Source organism: Colletes latitarsis, chromosome 14 (assembly GCF_051014445.1).
Source record: "Colletes latitarsis isolate SP2378_abdomen chromosome 14, iyColLati1, whole genome shotgun sequence".
Classification (NCBI taxonomy): Eukaryota; Metazoa; Arthropoda; class Insecta; order Hymenoptera; family Colletidae; genus Colletes; species Colletes latitarsis.
Genome location: NC_135147.1, coordinates 28,781,600 through 28,802,960, shown reverse-complemented (window position 1 = coordinate 28,802,960; position 21,361 = coordinate 28,781,600). Strand labels below are relative to the sequence as shown.

General features: G+C 39.8%; 3 protein-coding genes across 11 annotated transcripts in view; 2 read left to right on the top strand and 1 right to left on the bottom strand.

Moving 5' to 3' along the window:
- The window catches only part of LOC143350269 (uncharacterized), a 47,737-nt gene extending 32,787 nt beyond the window's left edge, over positions 1-14,950 (top strand). For 6 of the 9 annotated variants that reach the window (XM_076782251.1, XM_076782256.1, XM_076782255.1 and 3 more), the window contains 12 exons: positions 4,771-4,958; positions 5,052-5,136; positions 5,237-5,379; positions 5,775-5,904; positions 6,471-7,409; positions 7,475-7,661; positions 7,899-8,008; positions 8,091-8,223; positions 8,296-8,373; positions 8,670-8,811; positions 12,329-13,405; positions 13,725-14,950. In XM_076782251.1, the coding sequence (XP_076638366.1) occupies positions 4,771-4,958; positions 5,052-5,136; positions 5,237-5,379; positions 5,775-5,904; positions 6,471-7,409; positions 7,475-7,661; positions 7,899-8,008; positions 8,091-8,223; positions 8,296-8,373; positions 8,670-8,811; positions 12,329-13,405; positions 13,725-14,042 (3,530 nt within the window). In that variant the 3' untranslated portion in view covers positions 14,043-14,950. The remainder of the gene's footprint in view (positions 1-4,770; positions 4,959-5,051; positions 5,137-5,236; positions 5,380-5,774; positions 5,905-6,470; positions 7,410-7,474; positions 7,662-7,898; positions 8,009-8,090; positions 8,224-8,295; positions 8,374-8,669; positions 8,812-12,328; positions 13,406-13,724) is intronic. The other 3 variants (XM_076782252.1, XM_076782253.1, XM_076782254.1) reach the window with 3 other exon arrangements.
- An 87-nt stretch (positions 14,951-15,037) lies between these two features.
- On the bottom strand, positions 15,038-19,740 carry LOC143350273 (queuosine 5'-phosphate N-glycosylase/hydrolase). Its single transcript, XM_076782267.1, has 6 exons — positions 19,414-19,740; positions 19,040-19,255; positions 16,093-16,252; positions 15,748-15,861; positions 15,499-15,684; positions 15,038-15,419 (listed from the first exon to the last, which is right to left on the bottom strand). Exons 1-6 carry the CDS (start codon positions 19,507-19,509, stop codon positions 15,181-15,183), a joined length of 1,011 nt encoding a protein of 336 aa, XP_076638382.1. The 5' UTR covers positions 19,510-19,740; the 3' UTR covers positions 15,038-15,180.
- LOC143350271 (uncharacterized) lies at positions 17,030-19,168 on the top strand. Its single transcript, XM_076782260.1, has 7 exons — positions 17,030-17,475; positions 17,530-17,877; positions 17,943-18,079; positions 18,139-18,242; positions 18,326-18,457; positions 18,601-18,957; positions 19,048-19,168. The coding sequence occupies exons 1-6, from the start codon at positions 17,069-17,071 to the stop codon at positions 18,934-18,936; spliced, it is 1,464 nt and encodes a 487-aa protein (XP_076638375.1). The 5' UTR covers positions 17,030-17,068; the 3' UTR covers positions 18,937-18,957; positions 19,048-19,168.
- Positions 19,741-21,361: the final 1,621 nt, after the last annotated feature.

Below are 21,361 nucleotides of genomic sequence, written 5' to 3'. Positions count from 1 at the left end.
CTAGATTGTTTACAGTGAACGTGGATTTTGCCATTTTTGTTCCTTATCTGTGTCGACACAGTGCGTCGTATCGTTAGTGTAAAGTTTCTTGGTTTAAAAGAAAGTTTAGATTTTTCGCTCGAGACAATCGCTGCATTATTGTCAATCGATTCGATCGTTCGATTGTAATCGAGGCGAAAGAATAACGACGCAGCTGCCGTCTCGATAACACCGACGCCTTCGATAGGGTCGCGAGATTATCGCGAATCGTTCGTATCACACGAGTCGTACGATTCTCGTGATTTTTCTCGTCTCCTTTCTCCTTTATTGCAAACCTTCGATTTCTTTTAGAATCCAGAGGCCAAAATAAGACGAAAATCAAGAATACTAATTTGTTGATTGAGGCTTCGTTAAAAAGTTATTAACGTTTAAAATTTAATCCGTACTGAATTTTTTTCTCAAAACTGAGTAGGATTTCGGGGGTATGTCTGCTGACCAAAAATGCTTGCAATTGACCCCTGCAACTAAAAATAATTTTTCCAAAACGATTTGAAATTTTTTTTTCCGTCGAAAAATTTCACATCTTCTCGAATTTTTTTTTAGAAAGTGAGTAGGATTTCGAGGGTATGTCTAATGACCAAAAATGATTGCAATTGACCCCTGCAACTAAAAATAATTTTTCCAAAACGATTTGAAATTTTTTTTTCCGTCGAAAAATTTCACATCTTCTCGAATTTTTTTTTAGAAAGTGGGTAGGATTTCGAGGGTATGTCTAATGACCAAAAATGCTTGCAATTGACCCCTGCAACTAAAAATAATTTTTCCAAAACGATTTGAAATTTTTTTTTTCCGTCGAAAAATTTCACATCTTCTCGAATTTTTTTTTAGAAAGTGGGTAGGATTTCGAGGGTATGTCTAATGACCAAAAATGATTGTAATTGACCCCTGCAACTAAAAATAATTTTTCCAAAACGATTTGAAATTTTTTTTTTCCGTCGAAAAATTTCACATCTTCTCGAATTTTTTTTTAGAAAGTGGGTAGGATTTCGAGGGTATGTCTAATGACCAAAAATGATTGCAATTGACCCCTGCAACTAAAAATAATTTTTCCAAAACGATTTGAAATTTTTTTTTTCCGTCGAAAAATTTCACATCTTCTCGAATTTTTTTTTAGAAAGTGGGTAGGATTTCGAGGGTATGTCTAATGACCAAAAATGGTTGTAATTGACCCCTGCAACCGAAAATAATTTTTCCAGAACGATTTGAAATATTTTAATTTAATTGTTAATAACTTTTTAACGAAGCCTCCATCAAGAAATTGGTATTCTTGATTTTCGACTTATTTTGGCCTCTAGTATCCCCCATTAAAATTTTTCCCGGGGGTGGCCGAACACCCTGTATTATACAGATGCACTGTACCGAAAAAAGAGTTTCTATCGTATCGCTATCTTATCATTAAGGAAAGACGCTTATCAGCAGCGGAAAGCAGGTATGCCCGATCGCGAAACTTTTTCCGAGAAAGTCGTCGAAGTCATCGTACTTGATTCTTCCGATAAAAGAAACGAACAATGCGATACGAATAGCGCAATATACCAGATTATCCCGCGATGAGTAATGCTACCGACGAGGAAGCAATTGTCTCGTTTAAAAATAAATAGAAAGCACACGACATTTTGTCATACACACTTCAATCTCTAATAATTTTCCAAAACTTTTAAAAGCCTGTTAAAGTATCACTTTTCTGTTATCGATACTGTATACTCTGTACATAGAGACGATAAACGAATCATAGAAAAAAAAGAACCTTTCTAAAGTTTATTATCGAACAAATTTTTTTTTCCCCGAGCTTATATTTATTTCTCCATGCACGTGCACCTCCCGGTCGATTATGCCACTCGTTGAGCGATACTGTGTATAAAATTATCAAGTTTACGCGAGTCTAAAGTCCCTGGGGACAGGCGATATCGCCCCCGCGATATCGTTGTTCCCTGAAATATTAAATTAATCGCACAGGGAACACGGTTTTCTCGCGTGAACTGGCCCGCGGATGTCCACTCGTCAGTTTGATGGAGAGAAACCTTTCCCAACGGCGATTACACGTGCGGCACGATAATCACTATAATTTCGTTACATCAGAACGACGCCAGAATCCCATTCGTTGCTCGACAAAAATAAATTCGCTGCTTTCAGAGACAATTGCAGATAGAATGAACACTCGATAAACAATTTCTTCGATCCAGAAATTAAATTTTTATTTATTTTCGTAAAAAGATCATTATAAATATTTATAATCGATCGTCGGTGCGATAATCTTCGAACCTCGCGGTTTCAAGTACGAATCCATTAAAACCGGAGTTTTTCTTAAGCGTTTTAATTGCGAGAGAAGCAAACGCGTCGCGCGTTTACGTCAGTTTATGAATATCCGACTCGACTCGATCGAAAGTAAGAAAACTATGAAGGACGTTCGACGACTGACGTGCAATTTTATAAAAAGTGACCGACAGATCCCGTCAAAGACACGTGTTTTTGCTTAATTCGCCAACGATCGAACAATCTTAATTATTCATCAGCGTAATTAAGCACGTGATATTTATGGGCAAATATAGTTTTAATTAATCGTTACATCGCTGTCGTTGAATAAAATTATATTTACTGAGCCATTTACGAACCAATAATGCAGTGAAAAAAAATTGAGAAGCGTGAAATCGTTCCTTAAGGTAGTATTGCTTTTTTTGTGATTCTTTTTTTAACGACAGGTAGGTTTTGCAGATATATTTATTTGTCTTATAGGTATGTACAGTATTTTTTTCATCAAAAAATATTAAAAATTGCGAGAGTTACAGCTTCTTGTTTAAAAAAAATGCATTTAAACTTACATGATATTTCAAGATCTAGCAAACCGATTTACTTCAAATTTGGAGAGAATATTCAGCAGACACGCCTTTATAGCTGGAACTAGAGATTTAAAAAAATATTGAGTTCTACTATTTTTTTTGATACGCTACAGACAAACGAACGATTAACAAATAAAAATTCGAAACTTGAAGCGTCACTACAACCTTCCTTATGAAGATACTTTAACCCCCCCTGTTTCAAATTATCTGGGATCTTGGAAGCCATTAAATAAGAAGTTACAATTCCCACGATTTTTAATATTTTTCCATGAAAAAAATATCGTACATGCTTAGAAGATGAATAAATATATCTACAAAGTCTCGGTACAAAACAACCTATCTATCATTAAAAAAAAAAATCACAAAAAGGGCCGTGAAATTGACAGTCTAGACAGCGATACCTCCTTAAATTATTACCCATCCATAAATTGTGTATTTCCACGTGTATGCGAAATAAAGACGCTCGAAGCTGCTAATAATAATAATTCAGAATAATATTAGCACAAATTTCTAAGAGTATGTTACTAGAGACGATAATACGTCATAAAATCGATAAAGGAAATCCGTGAAAATTTATTTAAAATTGAAATCGCTTCGTTTGAAATCGTCGAGGCTCGCCATTGGAATAAATTAGTGGCTTTCCAATCTGAAGAATATTTATTATTTACGTCTCGTGGTAGGATATTTTTTATTTGAACGAACGAGATCGAAGAAATTTAATGGAAATTGATAGAGGCTCGAGAAACTAATTTTTAAACTAATTAAAATACGTCCGTGCGTTTGGCGTGGTTAATCAATTACTTGCAAGATAACCGAGCGTACGAAGACAGGTAACAGGAAATAAATGTAGGCGGCCTTCACCTTCTATCGAGAGATCAGGGTTAGAAAGTCCCATTGGCTGATTCGATCTCTGTTTAAGTACACCGACATCGGCGAAATGTTGTCTTTCTAATCAAAGAAGAAGAATACGAGTCCGACGTGCGTTCTAAATTTAGCGGAACTCCGATGCCCGTAAAAACAGCTGGAATTTAAATGCAATTAGCAAAAACGATCGATCGAACTAATCGACTATAAACCACTAACGATCGATCGTTGTAAAAAAACTCGCGCGTCTATGTGTTCAATTTAAAAGCCATTAGGGCGATTCGCATTAACGATAATCTCGAGGAGACGAACAACATTATAATTAACGATATGTTTTCGAGCATTTCAAAAATAAGTTTCATTTATTGCTCGACGTTTTTAACGTAGTATTAAAAAATCACAGAAACGTCGCTGAACGTTTAGTACATTGTTGAAATTTCTCCCGACAGCCATAAGTGTCGGAGTTCTAAGAAACCTCGATCTTAAAACCTATTGCTCGCGGCCATCGGACATTTAAGACACCTAACTCGTCGAGGAACCAACGTCCACGTTGAGAGTATGTCGGAAAGCTCGTAGTTTCCCGCGTAAAGAGTCCAGCTGGTCGTTCTCTTTGAATTTCACCCATCGATCGCGCGTTCGGGGACGAGAAATCGGAGGGGAAAAAGAAGAACGAGGAATCGCTGACAAGGCCGGGACGGTGAAATTATCCGTGTGTGCGTTCTCGAGGCCAAACGAGTGGATCATCGCGCGATCCATTACCGATACGGGGATCCTTGTCTCGAAGAAAGTGCGCCTTCGACTCCCGGTTTTCCTGTCGCCTCGCACTCGTTAACCCTTTCACGGAATTTGCCTCTACACCAGGTTTCTCTTCGATGACTGAAATTTTTTTCGACGGACAATACATTTTGGTCAAACTTTTTTTCGACGGACAGTACATTCTCTTAATTTAAGCAAATCTATCATCGACTAAAAATAAAAAAGCTTAATCAAATTCGTATTGTGTCCAGAGCTGATTTTGTTAATAATTTTGCAGACAAATCCAGCACGGACTCGTCGACGATGGCTCACACGGCGCTCCGGGAGATCGTCGAGCGAGCTGTGGAGGAGGCGCGGAAGCTGCCTGGTCTCGGAAGTTCCGGCGAGACCGGAAGACAGCTGGAGGCGAGGAACATCACCGAGCACAGTTACGAGGATCTCCTCGCCACCGCCATACTTAACAAGGTTAAAAAAATGAATTTTCCACTCGAGACGCCGCGTCTCGATCGCGCGATTCGCTGGAGGATAAATCGATGAGCGATACATTGGATTTTCTAGGTCATCGAGAAATTCCAAAAGGAACAGGTGGACGGTAATAGCAACGTTCTCCACGGGAAACCGGTGTCGGCGATCAAGTGTAAGTGTAAGCGTCCCTCCGATAATCGCGCGTCGACGGATTCGAGCGCAATTTAGAAAACGGGCCGACGGTGATTTCACGATCCTCTTTTTTCCTTTTTTTACAGGCGAAAGCGAGACAGGAGTGGACGAAGGCGTCGAGGAAGGCTGCAGCAGCCTGGAGCCCTTGTCCCAGGACGACTGCAACAGCGACTCCAGCGCGTCTTGCTCCAGACACGTCAGAAACCAACCGGAGCCATTATCTCTGACGGTGGGTGGTCCTGTTGGAAGGTCGAAAAATTTTCACCTGCAATTTCACCGCGCTCTCTACGATCTTAACATTTTTTTAAACCAATACCTGTTTCTAATTGGCGACACTTTCAATATTGTTTCTGATTCTTGTGCGATTGTAAATAGCGCCACTTTAATTTGAAATATTGTAAAATAATATATTATATGTTTCCTCTTTGGGCATGGAAAATATTCAAAGTATCGCTCAAGATTAGTTTAAGTAAACGAAGTCATAGTGCAATTTTGTAGATTTGTAGATTGTCCATTAATCGACAGAATCGAAACCATTGCCCCACAAAAAAGACATTAAACAGGTGTAGTCGATTCCTGTTTTCCACGATTTATGGACGAAAGGTGTACGTTTTATCGTTCCAGATAGAAGAACGGATAGAGGAAGTGACTACCACGTACGCGTCGGACGAGGATCCCAGAGATAATGATGTCTTGGCCATTAGGAACACTCATCGTGTGCCATTTCCGGAACTCGGGATGGACATCATCGATCGTAAGTGTTATCGACTTCGCCGCGACGAGTCGCGATTAATTACGAACGTTCTCTCGGAAATATTGTTCACCTAATTCGCTTACTTGCATCCTTGATACCGCAGCTGTTCAACGATTATGCCTCAAACCGAGCGTGAAATGAACATTCTTGATACCTCTTCCTGAACCGCGTTTATGGATTATAATTCAAGGCTCGTACAAATAAATCATACTATTTTTATTTTTTAATTTATGGGAATATTAATTACACAGCAGGCTGCTATAAAATTACAAATCCGTATAACACTCGTACCGATTCAGCTTTATCTTCGAAGCTTTGTGGCGTCGTAGATAGAAAAATATCCTTAGACACGCAAACTTTTCGCTGACAACGGAACACCGTTCCCAAGCAGTCCATCGTTCGATTAAGACTCGGCCATTAGTCGACGTCTAACAGTACAAATTGAATTTGGTGAACCTGCGTTGTCTTTATCAAAACATTTATCAAAGTAATAGCGTTTGAAACCAGAGATATTTGATTAAATCATTCCTCTGTGTTTAATTTATTTGCGAAACATTTGATTGCAGCTTCGCAGGAGTCGGAGGATGATAGCCAAGACGAGCCAGACACGCCTACGACGCACATAGGGCTGGTTTCGCCGATCGAATCCTGGGAAGAGAACTGGCTGTTCCAGAAGAAGCGAGTACAGACTCAGGCGGACCCCGTCGCCATGTTGGTCCCAAATCCTAGCGGCGATTTCAAAGCAATGATCGGCGACAAAGACGCGGAGGACACTTCGGACTTATCCGAGTGTTCCTCGGCGCAGTCCGACGAGGAGATCGAGAAGGAGCTGTTGGAGGCCATAAACAACGTGGTGCCGAGGTCTCCGAAGGAAACGTCGCTCGAAAATGGTTTGGACGAGTGCCTCGGGACGTCCAGCGACGCTTCGACGAAAGAAAATTGCTCCAAGACGCTTTCCAACGGTTTCCAAGACTCGGAGAAGCCCGACTCTCGAGTTCCAGCGGGCACGTGCGCTGGGAACGACGAAAGAGCTCGTACGGAGGATTTTGAAAGCGATCTAGAGATCGACGAAGTCGCGACTAAAGAAGGCGAACGGTCAGAGACGCGCGACATTGAGAAAGAAATCGAAATCTCGGAGAAAGTTCACGGAAAACTAGTTCCAGAGTCGACGAGCGCGATCGAGATGGAACAACGGACGTCCAAAGATACGGAAAACGCGAACGTAAGAAGTTCGAATGATTTCATTGAGAATGATTCATCGAATTCCTTGCCGGAGGAAAGCGTTCCAGATGTGCCAAAGACGCCTATGTCCACGCCAAGGAGGACTTCCGTGACGGAAGTGAGCCTCGAGGGCGCGGACGATTCAGCGGTGGCCATCTTCGACGAAGAACACGTTCTGAATTCTTTGGAACGCGCAAAGAAGAAGCTAATGGCAGTCGATGACGACACCGTGGAAACGTTCAAGGAGATCGTGTTCGATCAGCAAAGAGGAGGCGACTTTCATGGTAAATTTCTTTCAAATGCAATCGTTAATGACGATTTCTTTTTATCTATTAAATGTTTACGCCAGCTGTTGCTGTTGCAGCCGAGGATATTCAACAGGAAAGCGAGTACACGGAGCATTACGATATCGCGATTCAACGACACTTGGACAGCTTGACGAAAACGGAGACCTCCGGTGCGGAAAACGGGACCATAGACGAGTCGGAAAGTATATCTGCCACGCTGGAAAACTCCTTAGCTGAGACCAAGGACAGGTGAATGCAATATTCCGTCTATAAATCTTTTTAAATTCGATTAAACGTGCAATGGAACGTGAACTTTTTTATTAAACCTCGAGAAAGGGACTTCGAGTTGTACGTTGTTTTATATCGATAGTTTCGAAGCCACGTTCGTTACGTAACGTCAACTCTAACGATCCTCGAAGAACCCCAAAGGGTCTTTCTTTTTGCCTTGATGATATTGTAATCGAATTTCAACATTCCACTGTGCAGCAGGTGCCGAAAAGCTGTGGCTGTAGCCAAGGCTGAATCGGCTTCCCAAACGTCCCTGCGGAACAAGAAATCTGAGGAAAACGTTCGATTGGCAACTCCTCCGCGACCAGGTGATTAAATACTCCCCTTCTTCCTCCGTCGTCGAATTTAAGTTATTCGATTTGAACTTGTACTCTTTAAATCGATGTATAGGCACGATCGCTGAACGCGAGCACAAGAAGTGGGAGAATGCTCCGCCCATCGAGAACAATCCTTACAGCGAGGAGAACATTCAAAAGAGATTATGGGAGAGACAGTACACGAGAAGATCGTCCGACATTCCTGGGTAAAATACACTAATTTAATGACAATTCGATAATTACGAAGATCATTTGGAACAAACGATTCTACTGTTTAGAATTCACGCCGAATTGCCGAAAAACAACGGGACGGATTTGGAAGTCGTTCTAGCCCCTCAGGAGCCGGATATTAAAAGGTAACGCCATTGTTCTTTGCCTTTAAAAAAGACAGAAATAAACGTAACCTTTTGTATATGTACAATTATTTATATTTATATTGTATAGTCGAACGAAAATGTGAAAAAAAACCTAACTTAACTCTTCCACAATACTCGTGTTAATTTCTAAAACGTATACGAAGTTATTCTTTAAAGAATGTTTAATATGAGTTCCTCTGGCGGGTCCGAATTTTCGTCATTGAACGAGGTGCTATTGTACGAACGAAGGGTCGAGTGGTTAATTAATTTCTGAAGTGAATTTCTGGCGTGTCCAGGTTTGGCAGGGACTACTACATCAACGAATCGAAATCGTCGAGCCTCGAGAAGGGACGAAGATCGGCCGCGTCCACGTCGAGCAGGCCCAGCAGCTCGTTGTCCCAACGATCGAGCTCGACAGGTGCCGACCAGGAACAACAGGTGAGTTTCCAGCTCGAAAAGTTCGAGGAGGCTTCTCTGCGCGGCAGCATTTCTAGATGGACCTATCGCGATCCGTACTCCAGTCCTCACTTCGCGATCAACCCTCTTCTTCGCATGGAATTCGACGATAGCGTGACACCGGAAACCAATATCTCTGTAGAAAATAGTAGAAATCCTAGAAACGAGATTCGAGATTCGTTCACGGAGAACGGAGAAGAAAAAGAGGAAACGGCGCAGCTAGATCAATCTATGAACGCTTCCAAGATGGTGGCTAGACAAGTCCCAGAGAATATGTCGTTCGTGTTGAACGAACCTAGCGGAAAGGTGGCTTACAATCCTCTCTACGAGCCTGAGATACCGAATCCAGACGTCGATTCAGGAACTTATTCCATCGACGTCCAGGATCTGGAAACCAACAAGAGCAAAGAAGATTCTTGCAAGAGATTGTGGAGCAACGACTGGTACGACAACGTGAAGGATAATCAGATCGTTTCGTCCAATGGGAGGAAGTATTGGAGCTTCAATGGTCACAAGTATCACACGTTTGGAGGAATAAAGAGCTGCAGTTCGAAATTCACCGACGATTCCGACGACGAGAAAGGAAAAACGGAGGTACCCGATGAATCCTCCGGTTTCGAGTTCGAGGACTTTGGTAAGATGAAGTTTCAAACATTCGGGGGCATAAAGAGGAGTCGGAAGATCGATGGGAAGGGTCTGACAACTTACAGGAGGGTAAAACTGAGATCGTCTTCGAGGAGGAACGCCAAAAGCGCGAGAAACGTTGATAACGATAAACAAGATGGAGTGAACGGCGAAATAAACGAGAATTTTAATTCACTGTGTATTGGATGTTCTGATAAATCCTTGGACGACGTCAGACCGATGGAGTCTTCGTCGACTCGATCGTCTTCCGAAGACGATTGGCAAGACGAAGACGTCCACGTGCCTGACAGAACTATCCTGACAAAGTTCCTCAAGGATGCCTCGAACAAGGCCAAAACGCGACAGAGCACGGACGATTCCGTCTATTCGCTGAACACGTCCAGAAGGAAAGCGTACAGCTACGGTCCTAGGAAGTTAAAGTCTTTGAGCAAGCATCGTTTCTCTGACAACGACAGCCTGAAGCTGGAACCGCCTATCGTGCCGGAAGTCGTCGAAAGAACTTTCGAGACTTTGAAAGATCTTCGAGGTAAAGGCAAAAAGAAGAAACGTAAAGCAGCAAAGAAAGACCTAATATGGGGAGTGAAAAGTCTGAGCTGCGTCACTATGTGGTGACCGTAGATTAAATTAACAATGGGTGCAGTTGCTTGGTGCAACGAAATCGTTAAAAGTCGTGAACAGCAGTCTCGACAAGCTCCGCTTCTTATTAGATCTGATTTGTGGGTCCTCTTCGATCAAATACACGAAGAATTTTTTATGTAAATATTATAAATAAGAGGAGTACTAACGCAATAATCTTTTCTTTTTACTAACGAGTATGCTTGTCGCTGTAAAAGTGTATGTAGTCTTTTAATTTGTACAGTCCATACCTGATTTCCTCTGCTATTCTATTTTCTGTTATTTTTTTTTTTCTTTCCTCTTCCTATATTTTATAAATGTACAAAGCTGAAAAGAAAACGGACAATGTAGCGATATAAGTAAAAAAAAAAATATACGTGGACGAAATTTCCTTGTTTGTAATTCCTTTTTCCTATGAGAGATTAAGATTTATATCTGAGATTAAGGAATGAAACAGTGATGCAAGGAATGAATGTAAAATAGTTGTTATATAAGTTAAACGAAGAGTGTATGATCTGTGTAATTTTTAGAATTAGAAATGGTTAATTAACGGTTCTTATAAAGTCAAGGTAAAACTCGATATATGGTATATATTTTTTAAATTAACAATTTTTATTTATCAATTTCAATATGTAGAAATATAATGCTAGAAAAGGGTGCGGAATTATTGGGAAGTAAAAGTAAGTAGATGTATGATACGCTAATTTAAATTAGAGAGTACATGACACATTTTTTATTTTAACTTTTGTAATATAAAAAAATCATTATGTCTGTATTCCTCTTACGTACGATCGCATAATAAATTGTTCATGTATTTAACCGAAAGAAACACCGTCGAAGAGACATTCTAATAAATGTTGAGCTTGTCGAGACTATGCCAACACATTTTTCAAAGACAATTAAATTAATTTCTTGCTCAAAGGAGGGACCAACGGTTCTGCAGTCACAAATAAAACGACAAAAAGTCTACGATTTGTACGATGATAATTTTAAGAGTACGCCATATTGTCAACGAAGTTCCTGATGAAAGTTCCAAAACCCGATTTAACAACGAAGGACTAGTTACTTCTTTCCAGCAAATAAAAATAGAATTAATGTACGCCACACTGTGTAATTATTTTAAATATATTATTTATAAATAATTGGACTTTACTTGAAGCGCATGACACTCTAGGGGTGTAGGTTCCCACTTCGATCCTCGTTTTAATTATCTGTTAATGCATCAACGAGGGTCGCCGACAACCCTTCATCGAGCACTGTAAATAAATTTCTCGAACTCTTTCTTGTAGATACTTAGACGCACGAGTAACATCAACCCTTGTACAAACGAAAACAAAAGTCGATTCTAGTCTGTATACAGGAAGCCTCAGAACGAATGCAATCGAACAAAGAGCGATTCTACGTGGAAAAACAAGTCGAAAAACACGCCACGAGTAAAAATTCTTATCTCGATAAAAGTGTCGACGATTAATTCCAAAGATTAATAATTTACTTATCTCTTATTCGAATAAATATTTTGCTCGTTATACTTTGGGTATAAAGTAGAAACAGTGAGTAATGAACAGACGCGTCGATTTTATTCCACATTTTCGAATTATTTTTCTATGTAAAATTGCTTCTTGGCTGGTTTGATCGCCCGTTTTGGAGCATTTTGTATACAATACACGTAGATCATAGAACGAACGCTGTCGAAACCGTTCTGTGCGAATTGCACGTGCATGAACTCTGCGAAAATCGAGCCTTGTAATCGGTAAGTACCGTTTACGTGCGTTTATTCGATGCATGGTGGGCAATAAACAAAGGTGCATGATGGAAATCACGATTTGTCTCGCGTGTTTCTTCGTTTTATCGAGCAAACAGGATTAGAGAATCTCACGAAATAAAAATAAAATCGAAGCAAGCCAGATATTAATTCTGACACACTATATGTCGCATTAATTCCGTCCATATATTGCTCGATAAAAGCGCATACTCGAAAGAACGAAACAGAATTCTGGTAACCGTGGAAAAACACTCTCATCGTTCGAGAAAAGGTGTTTCGATACTAACAGCATCCTTGGAGGCCATCTTCTTGTATCTGACACGCATGAAACACTGCACCGCGCTTTAATCAGCACCAAACTAATCGTGGCTGTAAAACCCTTATTAACAATCCCTGGGGTCCAATCGAAAAATGGTCTGATCGTAGCAGCGATCGATACTCGGTCTTTAATTCTACTCGAACCGTTTTTTGTTCTAGGAGGACACCCCGTACAAGGAGGCCGAGTTCCTCCTGAACCGTAGCAACGACGTGAAATCCAAGGTGGCGAAGTGGCAGAGAAACAACAGCCTGGAGACCAAATATCAGTCGTCTGTTCGACACAGCGAGAGTCCCAACGATACCGAGACACAGAAAATCGATGAGAAATACTCGAACACGAGGAAGACCGATTGCCCCAACACCTGGGAGGATCAACGGATGGAGGAGATCCTGGAGAACGAGAGAAAGAACAGCAAGAACGAGATCAACGCTAAACTGAACAACCAAGAGAATTACGACAGCCCAATCATCGAGACCAGGAAGTCAAATTCCGATGACAATCAAAGGAAAATCAAGAGGATCGACCTGAAAGCCTACGGATTCGAGAACGCGTTCCGTTCGAACGATAGCAAGACGTCCAAGTCCACGCCAAGGGTGGTGAACAAGTTGGATTTGAAGTCGTTTGGCTACGACGGTGGAATCAGACGAACCCAGTCCAATATTCACCTGAACAGCATCGTGAACGAGAACGACTGCAAGCCCAGGATCGTCAGGGTAACGAACAAGTCGAACTTGAGCCGCCATAATGGATACGACGCCGTAGGAGCTCGAAACTCGGAGAACAACAACATGGCGCAAAGCACGGAAGCTCTGCACGAATTCGAGAACGGTTACAACAATTTTAAAGTCGGTTTGAAGTCGGCCAAGTCGGTGCCAAACTTGGCTAGGTACTACTCGAACGCCAGCAGCAACCAGGAGGACGAAGAAGTCGAGAGGTACAGTCAAAACTCGTACGAGTCTGGAGCCATCAAGAACGGTACTGTCAGAAACATTGCTAGCAGTTATAGTCTGGATAAGTGTAGTATAAAGAACAGCGACACCTCCGTCGATGAGTCTGAGAACGACACGGACAACTCCTACGAGAAAGAACAGATTGGTCGGTTGATGACCAACGGGGAAAAGAGAATTGCAAACAAGGATGGGTCTGAGAGCAAGGTTCTGCCTATGCCATCCGTGAGGAGACTCGCTGAGGCGTTCAGCAAGAAGCCAGAACCTGAGTCTGTATCTGTTTCGAAGGTATTTATTATACAGGGTGTTCGGCCACCCCTGGGAAAAATTGTAATGGGGGATTCTAGAGGCCAAAATAAGACGACAATCAAGAATACCAATTTGTTAATGAAGGCTTTGTTAAACAGTTATTATTTTCGTCTTATTTTGGCCTCTAGAATCCTCCATTAAAATTTTTCTCAGGGGTGGCCGAACACCCTGTATGAGTATGTATAATGCGATGGAAATAAGCATTTATTTTTGTTAAATTTTGTTACAAGTTTTGTTAGAAATTACGAATGTGTCATTTTGTCTAATTTATCAGTCTGATCGCTGTCTTGATTTGCAGATAAACAAACCAAGCAACGCGAGCAAAGACAGGTCATCGACACCGGAGGTGCAAATAGTGGAAACGCCAAGGCAGATGCACAGTTTGACAGCCAGGTCGCTTTCGAAACAGTTTCGAGAGGGTCTCAGGCAAATCCCGAACAAGGTCACTTCTCCTCCGGCCAGCCACGTGGCCATGGAACAGCCCAATATACCGGAAGCCCAAACGGAAGTGGTACCAGCGAAGAGCGACGACCCGACTAGCGATACGAACGTGATTTTGCCCGGCAAATTGAAATCGAATATAATATTCTGGGAACAGATGCAGAGGAAAAGCTGAATTCGCTCGAACAGAGAGATTGTAACTAACTTTAAATCGCGAGTATGGGATTAAACTGAAAAAATCTAAACCTAGAATTAAGCTAAGCTTAGGAATGAAGAATTAAAAGGAAATCCGTGTGATTTTAATTTACATAAAAGTTATGCATCCTCCATTGTTTTATCGTGTAAACGTTGGCCTGGAAAATCGATCGAGCAGCTTAACGAAGCGTGTTAAACGGGTTGCCATCCTTGCTCAGTTTAAGAATGCACAACATCGTTCGAACGGAAATCAATTGACCGAAACGAATACAGGCTCAACGAACCAATCGATGGATTTCGTCCTCTTGTGCATCTTCGAAGGTAAAAAGCAATCGTATTCGCGACGGGAAACGTCGATGCGATTGCGCTCGTGCCAAATGATATTAACGATCAGCCAAAGAAAGTATTTTCGAAATGTACGAGATAATAATTTTCACCGAAATTTCGACGAATCGTAAAAAATTGTCTTTTTTTTTCGAGAAATTTTTATTCTACGCGCGTCTTTGCGATCGACTGTACATATACGTCGCTTGATTTGTTCAAATCGTTACGTGTATATAAAGGAAACATGAACGTAGTCGCGAAGTTTATAATCCATATAAATTTATATAAACTTCTATCGAGAAATTTATACCGATTTATATAAATTTCATTCGAGTTGAATGCGTGAGGGATGCGCGTCGTTCCCGTATATTATTTATTATTTATTAATATCAAAAATTTATATATCAATGTACATAATGAATTGTTATGAAAATTTGGTGGACAGCGAGAGACATTCCTTTTATAAAATACCAAAATTTGTATCGACTTAATTATACGTCGCCTGTACGCTAAGACCGTGCTATAACGATATTATATAAATATATTGTTTATTATTAGAAAAATTCCGAAATGTCTTGCGCGTTTATTTCACCGTTAAAAACTAACGGGGCCAGTCAAGGATCAAAGATTATCGAGAACAAGTCACAGTAACCCATAAATGTGCTCTTTATTCGAACGTATAACAAATACACGAGTATTAATCACAAAATAATTCATTGTAAAGCGCGATCACACTTTGGAAAATTAACTTCCGAATACATTTCGATAACCTTGACATTAGGAACAGGAAACGCTCAGTAATATATGCATCTAGTTTTATGAATCGGTATGTAGTCCACATCGGTAGCGTGTTTGCGTCGATAGTCCCACAAAAAGTGATCTATCACTATAGAGTTGATGTCAGTTTTCTGTAACCCTGGCACCGGGCATAGCTCCAGCAAATGTCTCATTCTGTCCTTGACTCGTTCGACGGCTTCTATCGAGCAACCGCGAATTTCAATTTCGTCGTCCGTGCCATTCTCCAACTCCACGTCTGCATACATAAAAAATGTTACACTAAATATTAAAATGTTTAACTTCGCTGGTGATAAAGAATCGATTTAGAAGCTTACCATTCGTAAGTCGCCATAGCAACAGACTGTCGTACCGTATCGCGTTGAAGTGTCGAAGAACTTGAGGAACACGGTAATCGGCGAACATCGTGATACAATCTATATCGTGGAATTTGCCTATTCCTTCTCCTTTGAAGCAGGCCCAAATGTCTCCTATCAGTATCTGAGCCTTCTTGTAAAAGCTAACTGAAAGAAGATCACTCGTTGGTGGATTTATCTTTTCTAAATAAGATCTGTGTCGCGCCCTACCTCTGTACGTTTTGTAATCCGCCTCGTCTTGGTACGATTCGAATTCGTTCACGATAAGTTTCAGCAACTTTTCGGCCGAGCCAGAACATAACTCGACACATTCCGTGAAAGTACCTACGATCGTAGGAAATTATATAATCGAGCCATACAATCGAATCGATCTTGGAAAATTGGTCCCAATCGGTCCCAATCGGTCCCGTTGTCCATCGTGTAACTTTACTCGTAGAAACTTTCTACACCTCCCATCGGTTCCTCGTCTCTTTTTTTTTTTTATTATTTTCGTTCAATCGTTCGAGTATAATAAAAATCGATGAAGTTTTGCACCAGACTCTGGGCACATCTTACCTCGGTATTTTTCTAACAAAATCTTGCCGGCCTCTCGCAGAGACTTAACTCTTTCGTCTAATAATGGAATACTAGTGTGATTATCGCTACGAAAGATCCGTTCGGCGTCGTGTCTCGTTATGTGAGAGTAATAATTAGGGTCGACGATAGGCACTCCTTCCTGCTCGATGGGAATAAAAAAAAGAAAAATACGGTGACGTAAACAAGGAGCATCCGAACAAATGAAGTTAGATATTTCGCGTGAAATCTTCATGTAATAGAAAATGTTATTAATCGTCGAAATTTGTCAAGAATCGTAAATAAAATTGCGAGAAACATACTACAGATATAGTCAGTCTCAAAAGGCCCACGTTAGTATTCACTAATCGAATAATAGAAACGTATTCTTACGATTAATTCTATTTTCGTTCTGTTTCATGTAAGCTCAGGGGTTTGGACAATTAGATATTTTGCGTGAAATCTTCATGTAATAGAAAATGTTATTAATCGTCGAAATTTGTCAAGAATCTCTTCAGTAAATAAAATAGTATCTACTACCGACATAATCAGTCTCAAAAGGCTCACGTTAGTATTCGTTGATCGAATGATAGAAACGTATTCCTACGATTAACTCTATTTTCGTTCTGTGTTTCATGTAAGCTCAGAAGTTTGGACAAGCTTTTCGAGTCGATCCCTAAACCGGATGTTGCAGTTAGATATTTTGCGTGAAATCTTCAGAAAATGTTATTAATCGTCGAAATTTGTCAAGAATCGTAAATAAAATGATATCAACGTGCGAAAAACATACTACCGACATAATCAGTCTCAAAAGGCCCACGTTAGTATTCGTTGATCGAATGATAGAAACGTATTCCTACGATTAACTCTATTTTCGTTCTGTGTTTCATGTAAGCTCAGAGGTTTGGACAAGCTTTTCGAGTCGATCCCTAAACCGGAAGGTGCAATTCCAAATTTTGGTCTGCCAAAATGGAAGGTGATGCCGTTAGAGTCGAAGATACCGATGGTGCCCGGACCGGAAGGCGCTTATAATTTTACGCGACGTAAAGTTGGAAAGGAGTTATGGATCCCCGCTAAAGACGCTGAGTTTAACTTGAGCGATCCGTACTCCTACGAAATGGAACTGACGTACGATTCCCTCCACGATAGACATTTAGTTCCTTACTTCTCTAGGCCAAATAATATTAAACATTTGATTAAAGCCGGACTTGTAACGAAGAATTTAGACGCGAAGTGCTCCTTGCGCGATTACAATATGTACAGAAAGTATTTGCGGAGACTGCACTGCGACAGTATAAGAAAGGAACTAAATAGAAGATCGAGATGGTCCACCGAGGAAAGAGCTATTCAATACGCGCAAGAACAGGCGGGAAAGGAAGTGAAAAGGTAAGGTGAGCCTTCGGAAATATTTGATGCGTTGTTTGAATGGATTATCGTCAGACTTGCAGAGAGAGAAAAGTTAATGAAATTGAGGACGGCGATTATCAGGAGTCAAAAAATTGCTGAGAAGCTGAAACTTCAGAAGCAGAAAGAGAAGCAAGAAAAAATAGAGGAAAGATTGCAGGCGTTGTTGCTGAGGAAACGAGAGGCTCAGAACTTGCAACGAGTCGAGAGTGAAAAGCGCGCTGAGCGAATTCAAGAAAAACAAAAAGCTGCAGCAGATCGCGAACGGCATAAAATAATACAAACGTTATTAGAATGGAGACGAAAGGAACGGATACGTAAAAAAACTAGGGAAATGCGACTGGCGCACGAACGAGAAGAGAAACGAAAAATGGTGGAACAAAAGTATGTATCTAGGTAGCGAAATAGATTGAAATTAAACGATTAAATGTTTTTTCGTGGTACATCAGGTGGGAGGAGAGGCAAGAATTTCAGAAAGGAGAAATCGAGAAAGAGCAATTTTTGCTACAATGTATAGAGGATCAACGTAAAGACTTCATAGAAGCATATAATAATAAAGTAAATAGGGAAACAAAAAGAATGGAAAGTATGTGTCAAGGTATATTTAAGAATTTACCAGCATACATGTGAAAATTTGATTCACAGAACTCTTACAAGATGTGAAAATGTTCCTAAGATGTTATTTGGCTAGACGATATGCGGGTAGGGAACGAATCTGCTGTAAGAAAGATTTTGACGACGACGATATGGTATTCCATCCGAACATGAACAAGTACTTTTTAATATAAATCTATTTAATTAATTGAAATTGATATCGTGAATCGTGGTGTAGGATCCTATATCATCTATGAAACCTGATAAAAAAGGTCGTGCATCTAAGCTCATGCATGCTTATACAAGTCCAATCAAACGTGATACAGATAAGGGTAAAAGAGCTTCTAAAATGTTTCATCAAGATGATAAAGTATGTAATAGAATATAGATAACTTGATGGGAATTTTGTCCTTTGGAGCAGTGTTTTCCAAACCACAGGGCATTGTTCCATGCCTCCTAAAATGTTTGGAAATCATTGCTTCGAACAATGCACTAATCTAACAAATATCACAGACAAAGAAAAGAAAAATAAAAGCAAGTAAGGGTACAAAAACAAAAGCAAAGAAGGTAGCAAAGGAAGAGGAAGGAGAAATGAAAATGAAAGATCTCAGGGTAAAGAAAAAGAAACGATTTGCTGTTGGCAAAGGTGGTAAAAGGAAAAGGATGGGTAGGAGAAGAAGACGGTTGAAGAAGAAATTGGAGGAAGAAGAAAAATCTGAATTTGAAGGAATAGGAGAATCCGTGTCTACCATGAAGACAGAAACCTCCGATGTAACCAAATCTTCTACACCTACAGAAAAGTGCAGATGTCAAATGATTAAAGATACCATGGAGGCCACAACGACATAATATCATTGAACAATGCAAAAAGTAATCGATTATACTTTTCTTTAGGTAAAATTAATTCTATGGTTAAGTCTTTTATTATTACTATATGAATATTTTGACTCACATCTACAGCTCTCTTAATAGCAGCACACAATGCAAAATATCCAGTTTGGCCATCAACAGTCCACTTGGAAGAATCCTTCTTACTCCAAAATGAATAATTTAACGTGTCTAAAACAAATATCCAATCAACAGCTTTTGGATCTTCTGGAGAAGGATGAAATTCTCCCTGAGAATAACTGTTCATGTTCACATTTGAATTCTTCAGCCTTTCAAAAATCTGTAAACAAGAGATTAAGAATAAAATAGAATTTTGGTCGTTTACACTAAACCATAATTAAATGTCGTACAATAAAATATTCTTGAAAAATAAATAAATAAATATTCTTTAACATTTTCTTCAAAATACAGATACGATAAGAAATAATAATTACTTACGAAGCGTGCAAGGTCTTCGATGCCACGTTCCTCGATGAAAACATTCTTAGCCATGCTTGCTATTAATTTCGCAGATTCTTTCGGCATTAGAGTCATCGTTAGATGAATATCACAGTTCGTATAGTTCGTATAGTTACTAATTAAAAACTAATTTAAAAGCAAATATCAGCCAAGTTGGCTTTGCAAACCGTCGATATGTACAGAAATTATTTGGTATAAATGAATGCATTGGCGGCACGAGTAACGACGAATTTCCTATAGCACCTAATGATCGATATATTTCTAAATCTTACAAAAATTTACAGATTACAATTTTCTCTTATATCTTAAGAAACGATTCTAAAAATTAACAGCTATTAGCTCAGTGTTACTTGTTAATAAGAATCCTTTCTCGAGTAAACATAGAACAACATAGAAGGAGTTATGATGTTTGACCACACATTATATTTTTGGTAATGAATTTTTTTCTCGAAAGTACGTAGGATTTCGAGGTTATGTGTAATGACAAAAAATGATTGCAATTAAGCCCCGCATACGAAAATAATTTTTCCAGAACGATTTGAAAAAATTTTTTTTTGACGAAAAATTTGTCTACCTTTTCGAATTTTTTTCTCGAAACTGAGTAGGATTTCGAGGGTATGTGTAATGACAAAAAATGATTGCAATTAACCCCCGCGTACGAAAATAATTTTTCCAGAATGATTTGAAATATTTTAATTTTGCTGAAAAATTTGTCTACCTTTTCGAATTTTTTTCTCGAAACTGAGTAGGATTTCGAGGGTATGTGTAATGACAAAAAATGATTGCAATTAAGCCCTGCATCTGAAAATAATTTTTCCAGAACGATTTGAAAAAATTTTTTTTCGCTGAAAAATTTGTCTACCTTTTCGAATTTTTTTCTCGAAAGTGCGTAGGATTTCGAGGGTATGTGTAATGACCAAAAATGATAGCAATTGACCCCAGCATCCGAAAATAATTTTTCCAGAATGATTTGAAATACTTTAATTTCACCGAAAAAGTTTTCCTATTCGAATTTTTTTCTGGAAAGTGCATAGAATTTCGGGGGTATGACCACATACGAGATATATGAGTAGACCTTTCACCACAGACGAGGTATTACCACAGCATTATTACTTACTGCATCTATGTACAGTATGGGGAAGGTAACACAAGTCACTTTAGGGTTAGGAACTAATAACTAGGAACTAATTGTTAAAGGTGCGAATAGCTTATGCATTAGGGTATTTATTGTTAAAAGTTAAGAGCTACAAGTTCGAATTGAGACGATCTCTTTCACATGCAACAATAGAAATTCCAACACTTCTTCGAACTATCGATTCAGGAGCCTTGGGATTTTTGGCGCCAACGATATTGTGACGTCACCATTGCATTGCCACAAACGAGGGTATACGAGTAGAAATTACACCTTATGGACTGAAAATGGCCCAATCTGACTGGCATTGTCGACCTGAAAATTCGGAGGTGATTTTAACATCCTCTTCTCATGCATCTCGGTGAGTTGAGAAACTATTCACTGAATTAGTATTGATGGGCTGACAGCTGTAGTATTAAGAACAATTATTTGTACAACCCTCGCTATCGAGCATTATTTCAACTATTGCCTGACGTTAATTAATAATTATTGTAGATAATAGGTGTGAAAATATGGACAAATTCGAGGAGACTGAAAGTTTCTTTGATCTTCTGTCCTTTACAAGATACTCTCTTTTCTCTTCGGACCGCCTCGTGGACAGAGATGCCAGATTCAGCACCCGGTGCCCTACTCACACATACCAGATCACGCGTACGTGAGCTCGTGGAGTTTCGGAAAGTCGACAAAGGCAAACTGATACATGTTCTCTTTCTCGATTACTTCACATTTGCCTTCTCGCTTTTAACAACTGAAATCCGACCTCCCGTCTACGGCATACGATTCGGAATCTCGACT